Genomic DNA, 26486 nt, shown 5'->3' on the forward strand with positions numbered 1-26486 from the left:
ACGCTGATAATACTGTCCTGATAATTTTGATACACAGACAGTGAGAGTCCGCTTCCCGGGTACTTCTCTTTCGAGATTTATTCGTACCCCCAGCCTGATAGTACAACTCATCGACGTTGCGGTCGGAGTAACCTATCGGCTGCTCACATGGATTCTCAGGTATAACGCGTTCGTCTGTCTGACGTGTTTTCCTCTGAGTAAACATTGCCTTGTTGGCGTCTGCAAGAGTCGCACGTTTGGAATTACACCTTTGTGAGGGTGAAACCTTAACGGGCTCCTGATTTTCTGCACGCACCGCCAAGCGGGCCGTTGCAGAAATCAATTTGTTAGGAGGTCGCGTACGACCCCCAGTCCGGATGTTGGCTCGAAGCTCCTTCAACGATCTCCAGCTTTCCTTAACAAGCGCTTTTCCTCGATTCTCAGGTAGGGTACCGACACGATCCCTCAATGGGATTATAGATTTGGAGAGACCCACGCTGTCATAGGGCTTCACCGGAAGTGCGCGCTTCTGGATTCGCTCCTCGAGAGTAGAGCGGGTTCTTTGGACACGAACCCATTCGTTAATTGGAGATCGAGAGGAGGATTCCGATGCTGGTCGTGGCGACAGATTAGCCACTTGGCGCTTTCTGAGCTCCAGATCTGCTTGGTAATGGAGTCCATCCATCTGATCTAAAGCCTTGGCGAATTGGCGCGCGAGGCGTTGTCGTTTCCTTTGACGTGCTCTCTTTGATAGAGTTGGCGCGCCTTCAGCAGTCGACTCCTTAATCGTGAAGGAGTTCAGATCTGCAAATTTGGCTTCATTGAACGCCGGTGGATCATTGCAAGGTGCAACAGAAACAGCAGCGGAGAGATCGTCTTCTTGGATCTTCAGATCTGAAGACCAGCAGATCTTTCTGGAGGAGGAGGCACTCCTGCACTTGCCAGGAGAGGCGGATCTGGAGGAGGAGGCGGAGACGTACTCCTCGAACTTTTGCTGGTCGAATTCATATTCGACCTCTTCGAGCACCGGGATCTTGATCGTCGGCTGCGGCACGACAGCTCCGGCAGCGAAGCTGTTGGCTCCCACTATGGTCGCCAGTTTGTTTGCGGTGAAAGTTGATGTTTTCATTGTTATCGAATCTATTACAACTTTAGTCGTTATAATAAACTCGAATAAAATAAAAAAGTCAATCTTTTTATAAGATCTCCTTACACAATGAAAATAAAAAGTTTACAACTTTATCAAACAAACGCAGAGATCGTTTATCGGTCTTCTGCTTGCGTGGGTGTCTTTGCCTGTGCCGGGGTTTATCCGTGGACCACCGTCGATCAGATCTGATTGCTGAAAAAATTGGGCAGAGCTTCGTCTATCCGCGAAGGAATCGAGAAAATTGTAGCGCTTATCTTGATAAAAGCGAGATATTTGCTCTTCTTAGTATTACCACAACGGGATAATACTAAGGATCGGGTACAGGTGATGTAGATCTATCTGACGAAGAACTCTCTTGCGTTGAAGAACTAGATCCGATCTCTCCTCCTCCTCTCTTGAAATCTGTGCACTTTAAGTCTTCAATCCGGCAGGGCTTCGCCGAGGCACGATAATTCCAGCCCTGAAAAAATGAGGCATAAGGCTTGTATTTATAGGCATGAGGGGTTGCGGAGCGGTTAAAACCACTTAAAGGGGTCAAATCTGCGCCGAGACACCCTTGGGGTGTCTCGGCTAAACCGAGACACCCTTGGGGTGTCTTGGCTTCGCCGAGACACCCTTGGGGTGTCTTGACTTTGCCGAGACACCGTAGGTGCCTCAGTTCAGCCTTGAGACGTTTTCAATGCCCGTTTGACTGTTTTCGCTGTAATTTTTTTGTCTGAACTCGGATTTGAACGATTCAAAGTGCGTTGGAAAGCCGGCGAGGAGTTCTATAAGCTCCAATGATTAGATCATCTGTGGAATAAATGAGACACAAAGGACATTTCGTCTTTTGTAAGTGACACGGGGCTCCCGATCAGTTCGTATCTTTATTATTCTGAAACTCCGTTGCTTCACATAGTTTGCCGATTCACTTCAAGCGTTCGTTGACGTCAATCAAGCTTCTGTGAACCAGATGGTGACGTTCATCATCTTTCCTTAACGTTGAGCTGTTTGTGGAGACCCATAGGCAATTTTCGATGCCTACAAAGATCATCATAATGCCTCAAGGGTTTGTTGACGCATTGTCTAAGCTTAACATTCTTAAAGGTCTTGTCCTGGAAAGTATACTTGAATTAATTCAATGAAAACAAGAACATAAGATAATTAGTCAATGAAAGTGCAAAAATATTTTATTTACCTCAATCCACCTATCCAAATATCCAGGATCCATGATGACAGTTTTGATGCTATCATCCCAACCGGCACCACTCAGATTACGACAAGTTTTCATATCACGGAATCTTGTACGTAAAGTTTTGATGCGGTTCGTGACGTTTTCCCACTTAAATATTGTGTTAACTCGTTAATATGTTGAGAAGCCATATGAAAAACGGTTCTCTTAAAGCTCTAGTCGGGTTTGTAACTCTTTCTTACCAAGTCGGCAAGAAATGGAATAAGCTCATCATCGTAACGGGAATCCCAAAACATATGTTTTTTTACCTTGAGAACCGTTAGTCTCACTATTTTTTTTTCTTTGTTGAGTTTTTTCCTCTTCTTCTTTGGATTTGGTGATGTTTCTACCCCTTCTTCTATCGGGTCCCGTTTGGAACCTGATTCATGAGTTGAGCCATAACCACTAGTGGGAGAAAGTTACACCCTACTAGTTGGAGAAAATTGTACCCTACTAAAATTAGGACTATGAAATTATGGATGCAAAGTAGGAGCACTCAACATGTTCGTATATGATCCCAAATGTTGGTGCATCGGAAAGTAGCTGCCATCATAGAATGTCATGTTCGGGTATGCATGAGGTGGTTGTCCAAAGTACGACTACTGAAATAGAAAATACCTACTATCGTCGTGATGCATTGACTGAGGGGGTTAAGGTGGTGGAGGTGTTGATGGAACTACACGCTTGCCCTTTTGATTATCTCTTCCACTCAATGATGTATTATCAGTCATTACTAATTAAATAGAGAAAGTTAGATAACTTAAAGAAGTAAAACATTCATACATGAATTAAAAGCATAACATAATAACTAGAAATAGAGTTAAAGAGTACACATATGAGTATAAATAGAAGAACAAATATCAAATCAAGTCTCTGTGGTTACACTATGATTATACTTATCATAGTAGTCCACCCACATCGCCCAAGCAATGTCATCCCTAAGAGTCTTCCATTTATTTCTTGATTCAGTTTGCTCTCTTTGGGTTTGATTTTGAGTAAAATCAATTAAACTATTGTCATTCTCATTTGCCACCTCACCATCAATGTCTTCATTAAAATCATCATCGTTGAATTGTTCATCACTTGGATCCATAGTTACAACGAAATTATGGAGTACCGTGCATGCCAATACGATATCTATTTGCATAGGAAAAGGGTAATGCGGCTTAGCACACAAAATCTTGAAACGATTTTTTAATGTGCCAAATGCAGATTCAATCTTAGACCTCAAGGAAGAATGTCTTAGATATAATAATTCTTTTCTATTTTTAGATGTTTTACCCGAATGTTCTTTTAAATGATATCGAACACCTCGGTATGGGGAGATGAAACCTAGAATGGTTGGGTACCCGGCATCACACAGATAGTATTTGCCTACAATTTTATTGAGAAAATTGTTAGATAAGTCAAGTTTGAATATTAAACCTAAAAATCATTTTAAGTTAAGTCTTTATTTAATTACTATCATAGACTTTTAATCTATGTGGTTGTGGTCTAGATAATACATCTTGGAGAATCCTATAATCATTTGCAGAACCCTCCTAACCTGCTAAAACATATATGAATAACTTGTTTGGGGTGCAAGCTGCAAGCACATTCTGTGTAACACCTTTGCGACCTTGAAAGCATGGAACAAGATTAATCGGAAGCATTGCATCAACATGAGTCTCATCTATCATACCAATACAATCCTATAATACGGGTATTACACAACTAAATTAAAATTTACTTTCATTGATTATATATGTAAATATGATTAAAGTGTAGATATACCTTGAAATAAGGGTAGTACAGCGAGTTGTTAACGATCTCTTGGGGAATGTCATTGGGGGTTTGTCTCAGGTATCGTGCACGCAGACAAATAATTGCTTGTAATACCATGTTGAAATGTCTACTAACAGTCTCTCCTGATCTTATAAAATGAGATCTGATAATGCGATTTTTAGATTTATGACCCAAAATATTCAGTGTCATGATAAATTGTTCTTCCACTGTTATATTCCATGAGTCTTTTAGCAGACTATTGTTCCTTATTATTCTCGCTAGTTTAACAAAAGCACCACTACGCATTCTAATATAATTTACGCAACTATCGCTAAAACCATTCGCTCTGTGTGTTCAATTATAGCCCTCTCTTGTCTTTTTTCCTCACTTGGACCACTACAAATTGATTTACGTCTTGCTTGCATTCTCCTAATGACTGTAATTATTATAATAAAAACGGATAGTGCAGCACCTTGAACCATATTAACAACACTTTGTTCATCGGAACAATCCCCATCCTCATCTATCTACGATAAAAACATAAAATTGAAATAATTAATATATCTAGCAAGCATATATATACAATATCAATACTAAAAACTACCATCAATTAAGATAACCGACATAAATGACGCACAAATGAGAAAGTCATCATACCAAATATAGTAAATAATGATTGTGCGTAGAATAATTAACTCACATTACTGTTAGACCCTAGAGGGGGGTGATTAGGGTATTATGCTAATCTAATCCGATTTTATGCCAATTAAAATTAATTAATAAATTATTCTTGTAAGATAGATATACAATATGATATGAGCAAGAATATGCAATATGAAAAAGAGATATATCTTAGCAAAGAGGTATATGACGAAATATATGCAAGTATATATAAATTAACACAAGGGTAAACAATCTAAACTAATGCTTCAATTGTGATAGGGCAATATAAGCAATGCAAACACACAATATGATTACGGAGTTCGGACCTTCCGTCCTACGTCTCCGCTCCCCACACCTGGAGAGAAATCCACTATCACAACCGGGTTTTTTACGCTTACCCGAACAACGTTTACTCTTCACACTCGGTTTTCTAGCTAATCGAAAACTTTACAATTAACACTCTTGCAATCCCACTCTACACCCTCTCAAGTGTTGGACTCTAGACGTGTCTCCCTCAAGTGCTCGGATACAACCTCTCCCTAGGTTCGTCAACCGACGCCACTCCTCTTGGGACGATCCCCGACTCTCGCCACACACTTCTCTCGGTGTACAAGTGTATTACAAAGTGAATTTCACAATAAGCACAATTACAATAAATGATTGTTCTCTAATATGGATGAGAACATAATGAAAGCTCACACTCAATTATTACAACTCTCACCAATCCAAATATACAATGTATGCAAATACAATAAGCTCAAGTGGGTGTGTGTAAACAATGAGTGAAATCAAATCAACTAAACTCAATATAAAAATAGCTTTAATAAAATGATAATCAAACAAACAGATGTAAAGCTAGAAATAGAGTTTAGAAAACTTCTCAATAGATCAAGAGGTAGAGGAAGAATAGTTGGATGCCCAAACACCAATAGATGATCTCCCCAAGTTCTTGTGAAATTGATTTCACAAACTCAAACTTCCAAATGCTTAAAAGCTTCTTAAACAAACTTAAACCAAACTTAAACCCTTGTTTAAAACTCTTTAAATTTGTTTTAAAACATTCTCTTAGTTATATGAGAACTGAGATCAATGGGGTATTTATAGCCTTCCAAAACCTCAGTCAAAAACCCCAAACAAAAGATCAAAAAGCCTCAACCAATAGCTGCAGGAAATAGCCGTTGGTGAATAAAAAGACAGTGCGGCGGTCGATCGTGAAATTCTTGCGGTCGACCACGAGGCATATCCAAACCTGAGAAAACTTCCAGAGAAAGCTACGGTCGACCGTGGCGGTCGACCGTAGGAACTTACAGGCTGATGGTCGACCGTCACGATCGACTGCGAAAGTCTCTGGTGGCTCCTCAGGGAAAAACATAGGCGCGGTCAACCGTGGCGGTCGACCGCAAACTGATATATGAAAATATTGGTTTTGAAAGTATTTTTCTGACTTTTGGAAAATTGTTACAAATAACAAATGATGTCCAAAAGTAATAAAACTTTAGGAAATGTATATAAACATGTAAATGAACATGTTACAAGAGGAATTTTCCAAATTGCATTTCCTATTTGTAAAATATCATCATTTTGCAAAATATGTTATAAAACATGAAAACCTGAAAATTGATATTTTGATATTTTGACTTAAACAACATTTTGAAACCTTATGAACTAATTGTATAGACTTGATAAAAGATATAAACTATTGTTATGAAGTCTATAAACAATGAATATAGTATTTTATCAAAATACACATATAATGCACTAAAACATGATTTCATTGAACTAAATAAAACTGATATTGATGAAATCATATATATGCATGTAAGTATGCAACAAAAATATGTTTTCTAATTATATTTAATTGTTTCATAGCGTAAAACTTAAAAACTATCAAACCAAAACATATATGTATATATATAATTATATATATACATGGAAACCAATAAATATGTGTGTGTATATTATATTGAGCTTAAGGTACTAACATACATAATATAAACTCCTAAACTAAATTACCCAAGCTTGATCTTGATATTCAATAGCTTGACTTGGTAATCTTGCGGATGAAACTTGAACTTGGATCTTTAACGTGAATTGTACATAGCTTCACCTACTATTCCGCCAACCTCTATTTGATATGATCGTTATGGCGCAATCCATCCAACCTCCAACATATTGTTTGTCTATAATAAATAAGAAAACACGAATACTAGACAAACAACATTAGTGGTAAATTATTTGTTAAACATCATCAAAACAAAGAGGCCAACAATCTCCCCCTTTTCTATGATGACAAACAATTTACAAAAAGGATATATGCATGAAGAAAAATGAATATACAATATTACAATTATCATGCATAACAAGGAAAGAATATACTCACAATATTTCTCCTCCTTTGATAACATAAAAAAGGGGAAAACCATATAGATGAAAGAGAGCGAAAGCTCCCCCTACCTATAAGCATGGGTGAGTATAACACATAGAAAGATATAGGGATTGCTCCCCCTATCAAAATGCCTCATGAATATATGAAATGAATGCTAAAGCATACATATGTGAGAAAGCATAGATTAAAGACATGCTAAACATAACTCACATACAAAAAGATAATGAAAACACATATAAATATGTTAATATGAAAGAACTGTCTCATTACACAATTTTAAAAACATAGTGTATAAAATAGATTTATGAAATCAAAAGATAGAACATGAGAATCACGCAATAAGTTTTCAAATCAACCAAATAAAATCATAAATCAAAGTGTAAATCCAAAAACAATGTTTGATCAATAAAGAAAACTTTCTTTGTAGGACTTGATCAAACCACTCATAGAATACATTATAAAACATATTTGAATTTTTTTTTGTGCTATATAATGAATTCAAAAGAACAAATCAAAACAAAATTTTCAAAGTTCAAAAACGATATTACAAAACATACAAGAATCATGAACTATGGAGGAAATCATCTTTAAAAGTATAAAACCAAATCATCATTGATTTTCAAAAATCAAGAGAGGCAACTATATCTAGCTCTTGAGCTAGTATCAACCCATATAAATATTTTTAGCACCTGGTAAACAAGATTTGGGAATAAATACCCAATAAACACGGAGGGTTATATAAACACAAACCTCTCATCAAAACAAAACCGATAATCATGAAAACAAAAGAATTTGATCAATGAAAAAAAAATTGTTTTCATGTTCAAAAGTTTAAAGTATAATTTTTCAAAACCAAGAAAAAAGAAAAATAAAAAAAGTTTAAAGTATAATTTTTCAAAACCAAGAAAAAAGAAAAATAAAAACACTAAAATTCTTGGTTTAAAATCAAATTTGTTTTGGTACCCAAGTATTCTTGGTACCAAAAGGTTTAGGGACATAACCCCTATCATTTAAGCTCAAAGCCCTAGGGTTATGAACATGTTTGGGCACATGTGGTGCATTTACACGGTCAAAGCAATAATCACTCAAATGACCATTCTGATTGCAATTTGTGCAATGAAAGAGATCCATTTGTTTTTGTGGATCATTAGCTTGTGCACGAGTAATATTTGCAAACATAGATGGTCTTTTAAGATTATTTTGCAAATGTGAAATATTTTAAAATAATGTTGGTCTACTTGAAATATTTTATGATTTAGAAACTTTTCGCAAATCAAAACAAAACTTAGCTAAGTGACCAACTCTACCACAAAAATCACAATGATACACATTAGCATGCTTATGATGAACTTTGTGAGAATGAGCATGTGAAAGTGTATGTGTATAAGATGATGAAGCTAGATGGGATGCACTAGGAGTATTAGCAATCTTAGGTTTGTGTGCATCATAGTAAAATTTAGCAATGTGGCCTTTACGATCACAAATTGAGCATTTGTAAACTTTGCTATACAAGTGTGTATAGTGTGTGTTTGATTTAGAAGTGTTAACACGGGACTTTGCACACAAGTCCATAAGCTTTTTGTTATTTACCATACATGTTTTTAAGATTGAATCTAAACAAGATATGCGATGTTTAACTTGACTCAACTCATCATTTTACATACATGTATTGGAAATAGAAGTAGAGCATGGGTGGTTATTCTTAAAAGAAACAAATTTATTTCTAATGCATTCTACTTCTAACATGGCATTATCTTTGGCATGATATAAACTAGACATGGATAAGGTTAATTTTTTATTTTCCAAATTTAACACGTCATTGTTTTCTTTAAGCACAGTATTTTCTTTTGCAATGACATCAAATTTGGATACTAGTATCTAATTATCGGATTTTAAATCTACATGCTTGCTTTTGGATCTATAAAATTATTTTGCAACTTGGTGTAGGCATGCATTAATCTTTCATATGCACAAGCAAGTTCATCAATGGATAAATCATTATCGGAATCGGAATCGCTTACTACACAATAGTTATCCTCTTGTGGCCATGTGCACGATGTTCCACATGAACTTAAAGAAGAATCCTCCAAAGCTTGTCGGATTGCTTCCAAGTCCCCTTGATGTGCTTCAATAAATTTCCAAAGTTTGTAAGCACTATCAAAATAAATAAATTTGTTAGAAAAGGAAGAGTCAGAAGCATTAAGCAAAAATTCTAACAAAAGCTTGTTCATTGTAAATATTTTATGATCATGTTTGCTCCACTTGGATTTTTTCGAAGTGGGCACAATATAAGCACATCAATAACTTCCCATAAGTTGATATTTCTAGATTCAACAAATATTTTAAATTTAGAACACCATTGAGCATAAGGAAAATTTTTATATTTTTATATTTTAGAGCAATATTTGGATCATAGGCTAAATGAAATATATTCATATTCATGATATATATGTGAATATATGCAAGCAAGACAAATGCAATCATAACTAGATTAGCACAGCAAGCAAGACAAATGCAATCATAACTAGATTAGCACAAATAAGATAACTTGGATCTTTAACTCAAGGTGATTAGACCTTAAATCAAAGAGCACCAAGCTCTGATACCAATTATTAGACCTTAGAGGGGAGGGGTGATTAGGGTCTTATGCTAATCTAATCCGATTTTATGCTAATTAAAATTAATTAATAAATTATTCTTGCAAGATAAATATACAATATGATATGAGCAAGAATATACAATATAAAAAAGAGATATATCCTAGAAAAGAGGTATATGATGAAATATATGCAAGGATATATAAATTAACACAAGGGTAAACAATCTAAACTAATGATTCAATTGTGATAGGGCAATATAAGCAATGCAAACACACAATATGATTACGGAGTTCGGATCTTTCTTCCTACGTCTCCGCTCCCCACTCCCAGGGAAAAATCTACTATCACAACCAGGTTTTCTACGCTTACCCTAACAACGTTTACACCTCACACTCGATTTTCTAGCTAACCGAAAACTTTACAATTAACACTCTTGCAATCCCACTCTACACCCTCTCAAGTATTGGACTCTAGACGTGTCTCCCTCAAGTGCTCGGATACAACCTCTCCCTAGGTTCGTCAATCGACGTCACTCCTCTTGGGACGATCCCCGACTCTCGCCACACACTTCTCCACTTCTCTCGATGTACAAGTGTATTACAAATTAAATCTCACAATAAACATAATTACAATAAATGATTGTTCTCTAATATGGATGAGAACACAATAAAAGCTTACACTCAATTGTTACAACTCTCACCAACCCAAATATACGATGTATACAAATACAATAAGCTCAAGTGGGTGGGTGTAAACAATGAGTGAAATCAAATCAACTAAACTCAATATAAAACTAGCTTTAATAAAATGATAATCAAACAAATAGATGTAAAGCTAGAAATAGAGTTTAGAAAACTTCTCAATAGATCAAGAGGTAGAGGGAGAATAGTTGGATGCCCAAACACCAATAGATGATCTCCTCAAGCTCTTGTGAAATTAATTTCACAAACTCAAACTTCCAAATGCTTAAAATCTTCTTAAACAAACTTAAACCAAACTTAAACCCTTGTTTAAAACTCTTTAAACATGTTTTAAAAACATTCTCTTGGTTATATGAGAACTGAGATCAATGGGGTATTTATAGCCTTCCAAAACCTCAGCCAAAAACTCCAAACAAAAGACCAAAAAGACCCAAACAACAGCTGTAGGAAATAGCCGTTGGTGAATGAAAAGACGGTGAGGCGGTCGACCGTGAAATTCTCGCGGTCGACCGCGAGGCATATCCAAACCTGAGAAAACTTCCAGAGAAAGCTACGGTCGACCGTGACGGTCGACCGTGGGAACTTACAGGCTGACGGTCGACCGTTACGGTCGATCGCGAAAGTCTTTGCTGGCTCCTCAGGGAAAAACATAGACGCGGTTGATCATGGCGGTCGACCACAAACTGGTATATGAAAATATAGGTTTTGAAAGTGTTTTTCTGACTTTTGAAAAATTGTTAAAAATAACAAATGATGTCCAAGAGTAATGAAACTTTGGGAAATGTATATAAACATGTAAATGAACATGTTACAAGAGGAATTTTCCAAATTGTATTTCCTATTTGTAAAATATCATCATTTTGCAAAATATGTTAAAAAACATGAAAACCTGAAAATTGATATTTTGATATTTTGACTTAAACAATATTTTAAAACCTTATGAACTGATTGTATAGACTTGATAAAAGATATAAACTATTGTTCTGAAGTTTATAAATAATGAATATAGTATTTTATCAAAATACACATATAATGCACTAAAACATGATTTCATTGAACTAAATAAAATTGATATTGATGAAATCATATATATGCATGTAAGTATGAAACAAAAATATGTTTTCTAATTATATTTAATTGTTTCATAGTAAAACTTGAAAACTATCAAACTAAAACATATATGTATATATATAATTATATATATACATAGAAACCAATAAATATGTGTGTGTATATTATATTGAGCTTAAGGTATTAACACACATAATATAAACTCCTAAACTAAATTACCCAAGCTTGATCTTGATCTTCAATAGCTTGACTTGGTAATCTTACGGATGAAGCTTGAACTTGAATCTTCAACTTGAATTGTACATAGCTTCACCTACTATTCCGCCAACCTCCATTTGATATGATCGTTATGATGCAATCTATCCAACCTCCAACATATTTTTTGTCTATAATAAATAAGAAAACACGAATATTAGACGAACAACATTAGTGATAAATTATTTATTAAATATCATCAAAACAAAGAGGTCAACAATTACAATAAACAAAAACACTACCTACACTCTTGCAGACTAAAACAAAATAAATATCAAAAATCTTGATTATTAACTAAAACATAATAATTAACTTTTAGGCAATAAATAAGGTTATATTGCAATAACACGTATTTAAAAATCACAAGATACAAAATGAGCATGAAATTGAGTGTTGATTAATGATTATTGAAGAAAAATAGTAAATTAACTAGCCTTATACCATTATTGATTATCTAAAATTGCAAATTAAAGACCCAATGAGAGGTATTTATTCCTGAACACTAGAAATTTTAAGCATGTACGTACGACACATAGTAATTGAGCATAAATTTGACGAATTTTAGATCTCAACATCTAAGGGAGCTCGACGATGAGCACAAATAGCAACCAAAAGACCCAACAACATAGAGCTAAACAAGATCGAGTCAGCCTATTAAAAAAACAGCCACGTACGGTAGCTCGACGACGAGCACATATAGCAACTAAAAAACCCAACAACATAGAGTTAAATGAGCTCGAATCAGCCTATTAACAAAAAACAACCACGAGAGCTCGACGACGAGCACAAATAGCAGCCAAAAGCCCAACAACATAGAGCTAAACAAGCTCAAATCAACCTATTAATAAAAAATCAGCCACGAGAGCTCGATGACGAGCACAAATAGAAGCCAAAAACACAACAACATAGAGCTAAACAAGCTCCCGAATCAGCCTATTAACAACAAACAGCCACGAGAGCTCGAAGACGAAGCAATTTTAGAACAAAAATAGTAACTTTGAATGATATTTCAGATCTAGGGTTTAATATTTATATCTTAATTTCAGCGACGAAGAAACCCACGACAGAAATCCAGGAAAAAGACGAAGATGGCGAAGACAGCGACGAAGAAATCGCGGGAGATTTTTTACAGGAGGCGAGAGGCGAGGAGTTAACCCCAGCGCAGCTAATCGGTTGGGAAAGGAAATCAGGGAGAATCAAGAAGGCAGTTGTCAGAACGGCTAAGGTTTTCCTCGATTTTTCTCGATTGGGGAGGAAAATCAGGGAGGGAAAATTTTCCTAAGTGGCGGCGTTTTCAGCAGGGTTTTCTCCCTTCTTTCCGAGCGAACCAAAACAAGGAAATGAAAGGGACAGAAACAAAAATGACGACGTGAAGGTGGTGTCAGGTGTAGAAACGTATTTCTTCGGTCCTTTTAAGCGAACCAAACAAGCCCTAAGAGACAAAGACACCTAATGGGAAGAGACCCCTCCTCATATCCATAAAAGAATTTGAATCTCTTCTTGTCCTCCATTATCATTACACCTAAAAAAAAAATTCAGAGACTGAGATTTGTTTGTAGTTCAGAAATTACATTGTCGCAAACATCTTATAATACTAAAAGAAACTCCATTATCAATACCAAAAATAATTGACGTGTTGAGATTTGCTTGAAGTTTAGAAACTATGGTAAAAATGTGCTATAGTAAAATGTGCAAAACATAGTCGCAAACATCTTATAGAACTGAAAGAAACTTCTTATTCAATTGCTTTAACGTGACAAACTTTAGCAAGAATCTGCACAATTTTTTTTTCCTCCTTAAAATATGTCTGAGTTATGAACCCCTTCTAGTTACTTCTAGAAATTTCTAAAATTAGGAATTACTTCCAACATCTTCCACAATTTGATCATTGTATTATAAAAACGAGAACATTTAGAAAAGATAATGCAAAGAAAACTATCAGATCACTTACATTAAAATGCTAGTTACCAAATACAAAACATAGGTACCAACAGCAATAACAGGTCACACTAATTAACTGCTCAAAACAAGCATTATTCAAGAAACCCAGAAGCATAACAAAATCCTTATCCAAAATCAAACCAAACTTCGGCTTCAAGCGACCCTGACTTGCACAGTCCTTGACTTCTTAGGCTCCGGCGGCGGCTTCTTCATCACCGTCACGGTCAACACCCCATCCTTAGACTCCGCCGTGACCCTCTCCAGGTCCGCGTCCTCCGGCAACCTGAACTTCCTCATAAACTTCCCCATCCTCCTCTCCATCCTCAAATACTTCCCCTCTCCCTCCTTCTCCTCCCCTTCTCTCTTCCTCTCTCCGCTTATGACCAGCACATTGTCGTCCTCAATCTGCACCTTGATCTCCCCCGATTTGACGCCGGGCATGTCGACCACGAAGGAGTAGGCGGCCGGGAGCTCCTTGACGTCGAGAGGGGTTGATGCCATTGCACGGGCGTCGCGCACGTAGGTGCCAGTCGGGGTGGGGACGGACCTCTCGGTTTCGTCGGGGACGTCGGCGATTAGGTGGTGGAGGGTTGAGAGGAGGGGGTTCTCTAAGTCAAACATTCGAACATCCGTTGCAGATTTTTGATGAGATTGAAAATGTTGGGGTCCGGATTGAGATGGAGATGCGGGGAATTGTGAGGAATTTATAGGTGGAGGAGGCGCTGGTTTTGGGCTCCTTGCGAAGTTCGAGAGAGGTGTGGAGTTCGATACTTCCAGAAAGGTCGAGAATTGATAGCAGGCTCTGGCGATTTCTCGAAGCGGTAGGAGCATTTTAAATCAAATTACAAGAATGTCCTTGCCCTGATTTAAAAAAAAAATTACAATATGGACTTAAATTAACGTTTTAACGGGACAATTCGAAATTCTAAAAAACAAGTGAATCGCAGAATATTATTGAAATTAATGTACCAAGACGACATCAAATTTCGGGAAAAAAAAACAATTTAATCGCAGAATATTACGGAAAGCCAACGACTTCGGTACACTAAAAAAGTATTTTAACTATAAGTTTAATATTTAATAAAATGATTATTTCCCTTTAAAGTATTGGTGAATTTTTAAATTTCCCCCTAAAGTGTCAATTTACCTATTTCCTCCTTAAACTATGTATATGTACCCAATCTGATCATGTTTTGAACATATAGTCAGATAGTTGACAAATTAATGACGTGATAAAAATTTTAACAATTTTTTTATTTTTTTACTATCTAAAAAATGAGTTTTTCATTCATGAAAAGCGTTTCAAGGATAAAAAGACTGGGGAAGCAGTTAAAAAAAATATTTTTTTTAGTTTGGAGAAAAAGGAGATAAACGGATAAAAACCCATGAAGAAATAAAACAACAGTACTACATCATTAATCTATTAAATATTTAGCTGTAGACTCGTAAAATGATCACATCGAAATCATAAACATAGTTTGAGAGGCAAAATAGATAAATTGATACTTTATGAGGCAACTTGAGAGTTCATCAATACTTTAAAAGAAAATGATCATTTTATCCTAATAAAAGGGAACTTCATGTTATCCTAAGAAAAGGGAAGTTCATGATTTAAACACATAAGCAATAATGTAGAAGAATATACCTTAGATTTACATGGAAAAATTATTATTAAAATATCGCAATTATGTTTTCACTGAAAAGAAAATATTTAGAAGTTCAATATAAGGGAGCGACATTATTAAACACATAAGCAATAATGTAGGAGAACTACCGTAGTTTTACATACTGGGATATGCTTGGTTACCTTAGATTCACATGAAAAGGATTATTAGTAAAATATGGTAATTATGTTTTCACTAAAAAGTAATAATTAGAAGTTTAATATAAGGGAGCAGCATTATTAAAAAACATAAGCAGTAAGTTAGGAGAATTACCGTAGTTTCACATGTTGGGCCACTGGTTGATGTGAAAATAAATTACAGCAAATGTTGCATGCATCATTTTTTACAGAAATCAAATCTAAATTTTAATGTTTAGATATCTACAATTATATTATAAAAAATGTATTTTTATATACAAGTTTAGTGTTTGATTATAAACAATTAGTCAAAGGCTATAAATTTTTGTGGTATAAGAAAACTTAGATGTAGATGGTTTTACTGTTTGCATTTAAAAAGATTTCTTTGATTAGGTAGAATTTTTTTTTTTTTTTTTGAATTCTATAAAGTCTCCTCCGGTCAAATTGACTATAGCATTTGCTACAATTTTTCTACAAAATATAAGTCCATTTACTGTTCCTAATTGTAAAGTTGTGAATGAAGTAATATATTTACAAATTCGATTGTTCTATTTACATTTACAACTTTATTTTCATCCAACCAAACAGTCCCATAAACTTGCACAATATTGCGTTAAAATGGTTGACAAATAAACAATAGCTAACAAATGTGTAAAGATTAATGAATATTGGTTGTTAGATAGGACTTTTTTTTTCTTTTTGCATGCCTTTCAAATGATAAGATATATTTTCTATTTGGAAAAAATATTCTAAATAATATTTTGCCTTTTATGTTTAAGAGGGAATGGGGTTTCTCAATTTGTGAAAATATAACGGTTTATTACTAAAGAAAATAAAATCAAACTTTCAAGATTAAAAAGAACTTCTCTCAAGGCCCTCAGTGCGTGCAAGTTTATTGTCCAAGAATAGATCACATATTATTTTTATTTCTTGACGTAGTAAGGCAACAACTCTTTAAACTTAATCATTCTAATCATTACACCAAAATTTTGAATTGGATAGATGATTATATTTTTCTATTCTCACAATGTGGGCCCCACAAATTAGAAATCCTTTTGATGGGTAGAAATCTGAACAAGTAGCAGTGTCAATTTTATGGTGATATTTATACTTAGACTACTGTGATACTATCTTAATGTTAATTTCTCTAAGCATTACACCAAAACTCTGAGTTACAATAAAGATTAAGAATTATATTTTTATGCTCTAACAACGACAACTTATCCTTCAGAATTCAACCATCCACACTCATCCACACTCCTATAAGAATGCACACAATAGTAAACGCAAGAGTTAAGATTCTCAATGAAACAGAATAATATTACGTATCCGCATTCCTAAACCAAATTGCAAATTTTGCCTAGCGTTTAATCGATCTTCTTTTTTTTAAAGAGATATGTTAAGTCATTTATCATTTCAAATATAACACGCATCTCTGTCTTATAATCGATACCTCTTACCATTCCTCTGGTTCTCACAAACTGTATTTTAAGCAACAGGAGGAGTCTTGCCAGGATCAAAAGAACCACCCAAAAGAAAAAATCAACATAATTTGTCAACCACCATTCCCCCTCCATTTTTAACACATCCACATTTCACACAACGCCCACTTCGTCCGCTAGCAGTACAGACTCCTGGCAGGTGATCTGCGTTTGGGCGTCGGCATGTGGAATTAGTTCTGTATGGTCCGGGCTTCACAATTCAAATGAAACAATGGAGATACATCTTCTTGTTTAAAGAAACAAAGAGAAAATTTACGCCAGTGCGATAATCTAATCACTCCAAAACAGGGCTCAAGCCGAGGAACATATGAACGCACAACAAAAACTTCTGCAAATATCTTACGAAATCATCTCTTATTAGCTCATCCAGCACCAGAACTTAGGTTTGTTCATACTCCCAACAATCACACACATTCATCACACAACAGCCATATAGACCATGATCAACACAAAAACGAACAGTCCACACCCGCACAAACCTCACACCCGGACTCACAATATTTCAACACGCGAACAGAAAACGCACTGGGCTTTCAGCCAGAGATTTCAATAGCCTTCACCTCAGGCTTCTTAACTTCCTCCTTGGGCACGGTCACAGTCAGCACGCCGTCCTCCATCGCGGCCCTCACCTGATCCACCTTGGCATTCTCAGGCAGCCTGAACCTCCTCAAGAACCTGCCGCTGCTCCTCTCGACCCTGTGCCACCTGTCATTCTTCTCCTCGTGCTCCTTGCTCCGCTCTCCGCTGATCTGCAGAACCCTTCCTTCCTCGACCTCCACCTTGACCTCTTCCTTCTTCATCCCGGGGAGATCGGCCTTGAAAACGTGGGCCTCGGGCGTCTCTTTCCAGTCAATGCGAGTGTTGGTGAAGGCAGAGGTCTCGCTGAGCGCACCACCGAGACGAGAAGAATCAAACAGAGAGCGAGAAGAGTCGAAAGGCCAGCCTTGAAACGGATCCCAGATGTCGAGGGAGAAGGGGTCGAAGACATTGCTCCTCTGACCGAAGATTTGCGGGATGAGAGCCATCTCTCTGCAGAAAAGTCCCAAAGCCTTACCGGATGACGAAAATTTTCTTTCCTCTCAATTTGGTGGAATCAGAGCGCTGCTTCTCTGCAATATAATGAAGAGAGAGCGCGGCAGACAAACTTATTTATTTATCAAGTTGGAAGGATCTGGAGATATCTATCTATCTGCTTCCACCCACTTAAAAAAAAAGTGAAGTAAAGTTCGAGGGAGACCTGTAAAAGTTCCAGATGGTTGTATCTAGAGACAACAAGAGAGTTCGAGGACATTTTTTAGCAGATCGATTAAGCCCATAATAGCACAAGGGCCAACTTTAATAGCAGGCTGATTGAATAAGTAACAAAACTAATCAGGTTTTTTCTGAAAAAAAAAAGAAAAATATAATAAGGCCCGGAATCAAACCCAAAATCATCGGAGCCATATTGAATCCTCCCCACTATTCAGATTATCCGGGATAAGCTTAAGCAGATATTCTATGTTGGAAAATATGATATACTAACCAAAATTTATAAATAAACTTTTGGACTAATCACGTGAAATGTTGCATGTCGGAGTTCTCGACTTGTTTATCATTTTAACTCTTGTTCTAGTGAATACTTTATTTTCAATTGTTACGGGAGCTCAAGTTGGGCCTATATGCATTAGGTCAGATTGATCAAATCCTACTGAAAGAGAGATTTGAGGGATCTATTTGTAATAGAAATAGACTTGAGGAACCTAAGGAAAATTATCCCTTATTAAAGAACAATTTTTTAAAACAGTCCCTTTTAAATTTTTATTTTTCAAAATCGACCCTGTTTTTTTTTATTTACCAAAACCGACCCGTTTTTTTTATTAGCACCCTAATCACATTCCTAAATAGTGGGGGTTGCCAACCCCGACTATTTAGGAGGGTATTAAACCCTAATTAGAAGCCTTAAACCATACAAATTTAAGTCCTAAATAGTCGGGGTTGGCAACCCCGACTATTTAGGAATGTGATTAGGCTGCTAATCAAAAAAACGGGTCGGTTTTGGTAAATAAAATAAAACAGGGTCGATTTTGAAAAATAAAAATTTAAAAGGGACTGTTTTGAAAAATTGTTCCTTATTAAAAGGGACTTGGTTCGGGAAGAAACCTGGTATAGCTAAAAAGCCGAGAGCAAGAATTGTTCTTGCACGCATATTGAGGAGAGGGGAAGGAAAAGAGATGAAGAGTAAATAAAAGTTAATTTTTGGATTGCTTGATTGTCCAATTGCATTGTCCAATTGCAGTGACTCAAATATCAACTTCTTCAGAACGATGACGTTGTCAATGGTACGATGTTAATTTCTTCGCAAGTATTGAGGATTTGTGTTGATATGGGATTTAGAGTTTTGATGACCTAGAAGTAATATTGTATTTCCTCTTGTGATTTAATCCTCAAGTTTTAATGCAGCTTTTGTCAGGCGTCTACCATCACCGAAAGCACAGCCGCACATTTTTGACAAGAGCGCGCACCCACCTTTTGACAATTGAAAAAGAAAACAAAAGAGTGGGCCCCACAGTATAGTAATTTATTATTATTTTATTATGCATAGTATTTTTTCAAATCCTATAAATATGCTCCAAATCCTTAAGGGGGGTTAGTCATCTAGAACTTAAAACTGGAACTGAGATAATTTGTGGGATAAATTTTTAAGGTGTTAGTCACATAAAACTAGGAAATGAGATATTTTTTTATAGTGTTAGTCAAGTAGAACTTTTGTAGAACTAGAACTGTATTATTTTTTTTGTGCGTTAGTCAAGTAGAATTCTACTAGAATTAGAATTGGGATAATTGGTCATAATTATCCCACAAATTATACTACCTATATATATAACCATAAGTTCTCCTCTCTCAAATTATCCTACACATTGGAAAGAATACAATTGGGAAAAAAAAGTGAAACGTCGCCTCCCTCCCTCTTGGTTAAAATTTCTCTGCCATGAAGTCAATCATCCGTTCATTTTTCTGTATTTACTTTGTTTTTGTGATGATTAGATCTTTTATTATTATCTTCAAGATGTATTACTTTATTGATAGTTTTTTGACGTTAAATTACTTTATTATTATTTGTTTGATCTAAGTTTTCTCTCCACAACCGTGGTTTAGGTTAAGAATATAGTGTTGGTGGGTTAGTGCTAAAGATATGCGGGCTATTTATGTTTTTTTTATAAGTTAGAAAGCAACTTTGCGATCACATTGATAATTAGATGTTGAATGGTTAATGGTGATATCTATTATTATTAAATCGGCTTAGTAAATTGATTGGGATATTTATAGTTCATCTGTCGATCATCTATTTAGCGGCCACAGATGATTCCTGTGTACATTTCATTTATTTGCTGATTTTGTTTCAGCGATCATGATGAGATTGGTCCAAAGGGTTAATGGCTGAAAATGCTTAAGTTTCTTTCTTTATGATGTTATGAGATTTGAACTTCGACATTTATGATCCCCCACTAGAAGCTCCACAAAATGTTGCTGATGCAGACGATGACTCCGATAAAGAAGATGAGTTACGGACTCAACGAGCAGCTGTAGGAGTTTGGAGAAATTCTATGACAGATGCCATGTGGGATGATGGAAGTCGAGTCACTCTAGGGATTTAGATTTTTATTTATTTGTAAATTATTTTATTATTTGAGATGAATAGTAATGCTTTATTATATTATATTTTATAGTTATCACTAGAATTTGCTTATCAATATTATATTATTTTTAATATACAATTATTAACAATAGTAATTTATACCCACCATTACCCCCACCAAATTATCCTACCAAATTATGCAACTTCATAATATTATCTATCATTATCCCATCAAATTATCCTACCAAATTATCTCACTTTAAGAATTACCCATCATTGTTCCACTAAATTATCCCAGTGTCAAAAAATTATCTCACTTTACCAATTATCCCAGTTCTACTTAAAAAGTTCTAGGTGACTAACCCCCCCTAAGGAAAAAATTCATCCCAGAAATAACTTCTTATATAGAAGAGTGAGAGAGAGAAAATAGAGAGGGTTTCTCCTTGTAAAGAGAGAAAGTTTGTAACTCCAGAGTTTTTCTCCTCATAGTGGATTCTTCTATCCTTGCCCGTGAACGTAGGCAATCAAATGCCGAACCACGTAAATTTGTGTGTCCAACTTTTTATCTCTACTTTTGCTCTACTATTGCTGCGACCCTGCTCTATTGGGCCCCGGGTTTATCCCAACAAATGGTATCAGAGCCAACTTAGGGTGCTTGTATATATCTACTTATCATATGCTCTGTGGCTGCCATCAAGGGTGGATCCTCCATATCAGAAAATAAGTTAGGTTATCATTTACCCTTTGAAGGAGACGGGTACTATTCACGAGTATGGTACTGTTCATAAATACGGTATTATTCACAAGTACGGTACTATTCACGAATACGGTTACTATTCATAAATACAGTTACTGTTTACGTGAGATAGTAAGAAGTTACTGTTCATGGTAGAAGCAATGGCGGCAAAGTTTAAGATCGAGAAATTCGACGGGAGTAATTTCTCACTGTGGAAGTTGAAGATAAAGGCTATCTTGAGAAAAAATAATTGCCTGGCGGCCATTAGTGCAAGGCCGGACGACATCATAGATGATAAGAAGTGGAACGAGATGGACGAAAATGCTATTGCAAATCTCCATCTAGCATTTAGAAGACGGTGTGCTGTCAAGCATAGAGGAGAAGAAGACAGCAAAGGAGATCTGGGATACTCTAACAAAGCTATATGAGGCGAAATCCATGCACAATAAAATCTTCTTAAAAAGGAAACTTTACACTCTTAGGATGGCGGAATCTACATCGATGACCGACCACATCAACACCCTAAACACACTGTTCTCCCAACTCACAACGTTGGGGTATACAGTTGGTAAGAATGATGTACAAGAACCAGTCGAGCTTCTGAAGCAACACCGGAGCATGATGTACAAGAATCAGTCGAGTCCAAGGCTCCAGAAGCTCGAAGGTCAACTCGTGAGAGAAGACCACCGACTTGGCACTTGGAGTATATTACGGATAGTAATGTTGCATACTGTCTTCTAACAGAAGATGGAGAGCCATCAATTTTTCATGAAGCTATAAATGGTACAGATGCACCTTTGTGGATGGTAGCAATGCAAGAAGAAATTGAAGCTCTCCATAAGAACAAGACTTGGAAACTTGTGTCACTACCACAAGGAAGAAAGACCATTGGAAACAAATGGGTCTACAAGATCAAGCGAAATGGCGATGATCAGGTGGAGCGATATCGTGCTAGATTGGAAGGTATTGATTTTAATGAAATATTTTAATAAAATATTTTTTTTCTGTAGTTCGACTTACAACAGTCCGAATAGTCCTGGCTATGAGCGCTATATTTGACTTACATCTAGAGCAACTAGATGTGAAAACAGCATTTCTTCATGGAGATCTTGAAGAAAAAATTTACATGCTCCAACCAGAAGGTTTTGAAGAAAAAGGAAAAGAGAACTTGGTTTGCAGATTGAACAAATCTCTGTACGGTCTAAAGCAGGCGCCGAGGTATAGGTATAAGAGAATTGATTCATTCATCTTGAGCCTTAGATACAACAGACTTAATTCAGACCCTTGTGCATATTTCAAGAGATTTGATAAAAATAATTTTGTTATCTTATTATTGTATGTTGACGACATGTTGGTTGCAGGCCCCAACAAATATCGTATCCAAGAATTAAAGGCTCAGTTAGCTGGGGAATTTGAAATGAAGGATTTAGGATCTGCAAACAAGATTCTAGGGATGCAAATTTACCGAGACAGAATTAATAAGAAGATTTGGCTTTCTCAAAAGAATTACTTGAACAAAATCGTGCGACGCTTTAACATGCAAGATTGTAAGTTAATTTCTACCCCACTTCCTATTAATTTTAAGTTATCCTCCAGTATGAGTCCTAGCAGTGAAGAAGAGAGAATGGAGATGTCTCGAGTACCGTATGAATCAGCAGTGGGAAGCTTAATGTTCACGATGATTTGTACAAGATCAGACATTACACAAGCAGTGGGAGTTGTTAGTCAATACATGACGAATCCTGGTAAAGAGCATTAGAATGCTGTAAAGAGGGTCCTAAGATACATTAAGGGAACCTCAAATATTGCATTATGTTATGAGGGATCTGATTTTATTGTCAGTGGATATGTTGATTCTGATTATGCAGGTGATCGTGATAATAGCAAATCCACCACAGGCTATGTGTTTGCACTTGCTGGCGGAGCTGTAAGCTGGGTTTCAAAATTGCAGTCAACTGTGGCTACTTCAACAACAGAAGCAGAGTATGTAGAAGCTACACAAGCTATTAAAGAGGCGATGTGGTTGAAGATGGTGCTGGAAGAACTCGACCATGAACAAAAGAAGATTTCTCTATTTTGTGATAGTCAGAGTGCTTTGCATTTGGCAAGAAATCCAGCCTTTTCTCTATTTTGTGATAGTCAGAGTGCTTTGCATTTGGCAAGAAATCCAGCCTTTCATTCAAAGACCAAACACATTCGAGTTTAGTATCACTTCGTTCGTGAGAAAGTGGAAGAAGGAACAGTGGATATGCAGAAAATTCACACCAAAGACAACCTAGCTGATTTTTTTGACAAAAACAGTTAATACTGACAAATTTATTTGGTGTCGACCCTCCTGTAGTCTGTCGGAGACGTAAGCAATATGAAGATGGTAAGATAGAAACAATGATGTGAAGATATGATTGATGCTCAATCAAATCTTCAAGTGGGAGATTGTCAGGCGCCTACCATCACCGAAAGCACAGCCACACATTTTTGACAAGAGTACCCACCTTTTGACAATTGAAAAAGAAAACAAAAGAGTGGGCCCTATAGTATAGTAATTTATTATTATTTTATTATGCATAGTATTTTTCCAAATCCTATAAATAGGCTCCAAATCCTTAAGGAAAAAATTCATCCCAAAAATAACTTCTTATATAGAAGAGTGAGAGAGAAAAAATAAAGAGAGTTTCTCCTTGTAAAGAGAGAAAGTTTATAACTCCAGAGTTTTTCTCCTCATAGTGGATTCTTCTATCCTTGCCCGTGGACGTAGACAATCAAGTGCCGAACCACGTAAATCTGTGTGTCCAACTTTTTATCTCTACTTTTGTTCTACTATTGCTGCGACCCTGCTCTATTGGGTCCCGAGTTTGTCCCAACAGCTTTGAGCACTTGCACTCTTGATTCTTAGTGGAGTATTTTTCTCTGGATTGCTATGTGGATATAGACACGATTTGCTGAACCACATTAAATCTTGGTATTTGTTTGCCCGTGATATTTTCGTTGGTGCCGTTATTTATTTTATGTGTTTAATTCAACATATTAAACTTCATTAAATTCCTAACAAGTGGTATCAGAGTCCTGATTTGAGGGTGTTTCTTCAGGTGGATAAGATAGAGAGTTTCAGCACAATGATAAAATTAGCTGGTTCCAATTGGAAAGCATGAAAGTCTAAGATGGAGTATATTCTTTCTTGCAATGATTTACATAATTTTATTGAGGGAGATGAAGCCAAGCCCAAAATGATGTCTGGCAAAGAATGGGAGAAACAACACAGAATGACAATCGATTATATTCGAATGTGAATCAATGTTAGTGTGTTTCAACATATGTTGTGCGAGATTAACGTGAAGTCTTTATGGAAGAATCTTGAGGATCTATATAAGTAGAAGTTCGCAGGGAACAATGTGTTCATTATGAGGCGGTTGGTGAATGAGCCTCTATAGTTTAAAGCAAGCACCCAAGCAGTGGTAAAAGAAATTTGACTTTGTCATATTATGTAATGGCTACTAGAGGACAATTGCAGGTTCTTGTATATATTTTTGGAGATTTTTAGATGCTAGTTTCATAATCCTCTTGTTTTATGTGAATGATATGCTGATTGTTGGTCAGGAGAGTATGATGATTAGTGTGTTGAAGGAGTTATTTAAATTCTTTGACATAAAAAATGTGAGATCGACACAGTGGATTCTTAGTATGGAGATTTCTCATGACAGAAAAGCCAGGAAGATGTAGTTATCGCGAAAGAAATATGTTGAAAGGTTGCTTGATAGATTCAACATTAAAAATGCCAAAATAGTTAGTACTCCTATTGCAGATCACTTGAAGCTTAGCAAGAAGTTATGTCAAGCTATAGAAAAGTAAAAGAGTGAGATGAAGTATATTCCTTACTCTTTCGTTATAGAGAGTATGATGTATGTTATGGTTTGTACTAGACCGAATATTGCTTATGTAGTTAGCATTGTGAACAAATTTCTTTCTAATCTAGGAAAAGTACATTGGGAAGGCATGAAGTGGATCTTTTGAAAGGTAGCTCCAAATTGTGTTTGAGTCATGGAGGTTTCAATCAGTAGTACAAGATTTTGTAGATACGGATATGATAGGTGATCTCAACCACAAAAAGTCTAACTTAGGTGCGTTGTTCACTTTTGTCGGGGGAGTAATGCCTTAGCAGTCCAGGTTGAAAAATGCGTTGTTTTGTCTACAACAGAGACAAAATATATTACAGTTATAAAAACAGATAAATAGATGGTTTGATTGAGAAGATTTCTTTAGGAGTTAGGCTTGCAACAGAATGAGAATTAAGTTTTTATTAGCAGTCAAAGTGCTCTTGATTTGAGTAAAAATTCTACATTCCACTCTAAAACAAAGTACATCAATATAAGGTATCATTTGCTTAAAAAAGCTATTGAGAAGGAAAAGCTGAAACTACAGAAGATTCACATTAACAAGAATTCAACAAATTTTTAAACAAAGATTGTTCCCAAAGAGAATATAGAGTTGTGTCAACAATTGGCCAGTATGAACCCCCAGTGAAGACATAGATTAGCATAACTTTACATTGGGCTGGATGGGGAAATTGCTATGGGTCCAATCCAAGTCGGGCTCACATGCATTAGGGTATTTGAGGTGTCTATTTGTAATAAGAACAAACTTGAGGGACCCAAGGAAAATTATCCCTTATTAAACGTGAATTGGTTCGCAAAGAAACCCTATATAGCAAACGTAAAAAACGGAATGCACAAATTGTTTATGCACACATATTTAGGAGAGAGAAAGGAAAAGAGAGAAAGATAAAAAAGTATTTTTGAATTGCTCAGTTTTCTGATTGCATTGATTCAAATTTCATCTTCTTGACAATGATGACGCTGTCAAGAATGCAGTGTTAGCTTCTCTCTGGGTGTAGGGGTAATATTATGTTTTCTCTTGTAATTTAAACATCAATTTTGGATATAGTTTTGAGGACTTGCACTATTGCTTATTACCCCATAAACGTAGCCACGATTTACCAAACCACGTTAAATCTCGGTGTTTACTTGCATGTGATATTTTCGTTGGTACAGTTATTTTTTTATATGTTTAATTCCATAGATTAAACTCCATAAAATTCCTAACAATTTTTAGCCCAA

The 26486-nt window shown here is 36.0% G+C and overlaps 3 protein-coding genes across 3 annotated transcripts; all 3 read right to left on the reverse strand.

Moving 5' to 3' along the window:
* On the reverse strand, positions 3205-4220 carry LOC109840531. Its single transcript, XM_020409209.1, has 3 exons — positions 4113-4220; positions 3886-4030; positions 3205-3713 (listed from the first exon to the last, which is right to left on the reverse strand). The coding sequence occupies exons 1-3, from the start codon at positions 4218-4220 to the stop codon at positions 3205-3207; spliced, it is 762 nt and encodes a 253-aa protein (XP_020264798.1).
* LOC109840539 (17.1 kDa class II heat shock protein-like) lies at positions 13704-14551 on the reverse strand. The gene has a single exon (XM_020409220.1). It carries the CDS (start codon positions 14549-14551, stop codon positions 13874-13876), a length of 678 nt encoding a protein of 225 aa, XP_020264809.1. The 3' UTR covers positions 13704-13873.
* LOC109844248 (17.3 kDa class I heat shock protein-like) lies at positions 17361-18124 on the reverse strand. The gene has a single exon (XM_020413219.1). It carries the CDS (start codon positions 18046-18048, stop codon positions 17557-17559), a length of 492 nt encoding a protein of 163 aa, XP_020268808.1. The 5' UTR covers positions 18049-18124; the 3' UTR covers positions 17361-17556.

The sequence above is a fragment of the Asparagus officinalis genome, chromosome 1 (genome assembly GCF_001876935.1).
Source record: "Asparagus officinalis chromosome 1, Aspof.V1, whole genome shotgun sequence".
Classification (NCBI taxonomy): domain Eukaryota; kingdom Viridiplantae; phylum Streptophyta; class Magnoliopsida; order Asparagales; family Asparagaceae; genus Asparagus; species Asparagus officinalis.

What these genes read in the sequence shown, in the direction of transcription:
- LOC109840531 (XM_020409209.1), bottom strand. Translation starts at nt 4,220, where the DNA reads ATGGTATTACAAGCAATTATTTGTCTGCGTGCACGATACCTGAGACAA. An exon ending in TGTACTACCCTTATTTCAAG is followed by an intron (nt 4,031 to 4,112) that starts GTATATCTACAC and finishes CCCGTATTATAG; the next exon opens with GATTGTATTGGTATGATAGA. An exon ending in ATTCATATATGTTTTAGCAG is followed by an intron (nt 3,714 to 3,885) that starts GTTAGGAGGGTT and finishes ATAAAATTGTAG; the next exon opens with GCAAATACTATCTGTGTGAT.
- LOC109840539 (XM_020409220.1), bottom strand. Translation starts at nt 14,551, where the DNA reads ATGCTCCTACCGCTTCGAGAAATCGCCAGAGCCTGCTATCAATTCTCG.
- LOC109844248 (XM_020413219.1), bottom strand. Translation starts at nt 18,048, where the DNA reads ATGGCTCTCATCCCGCAAATCTTCGGTCAGAGGAGCAATGTCTTCGAC.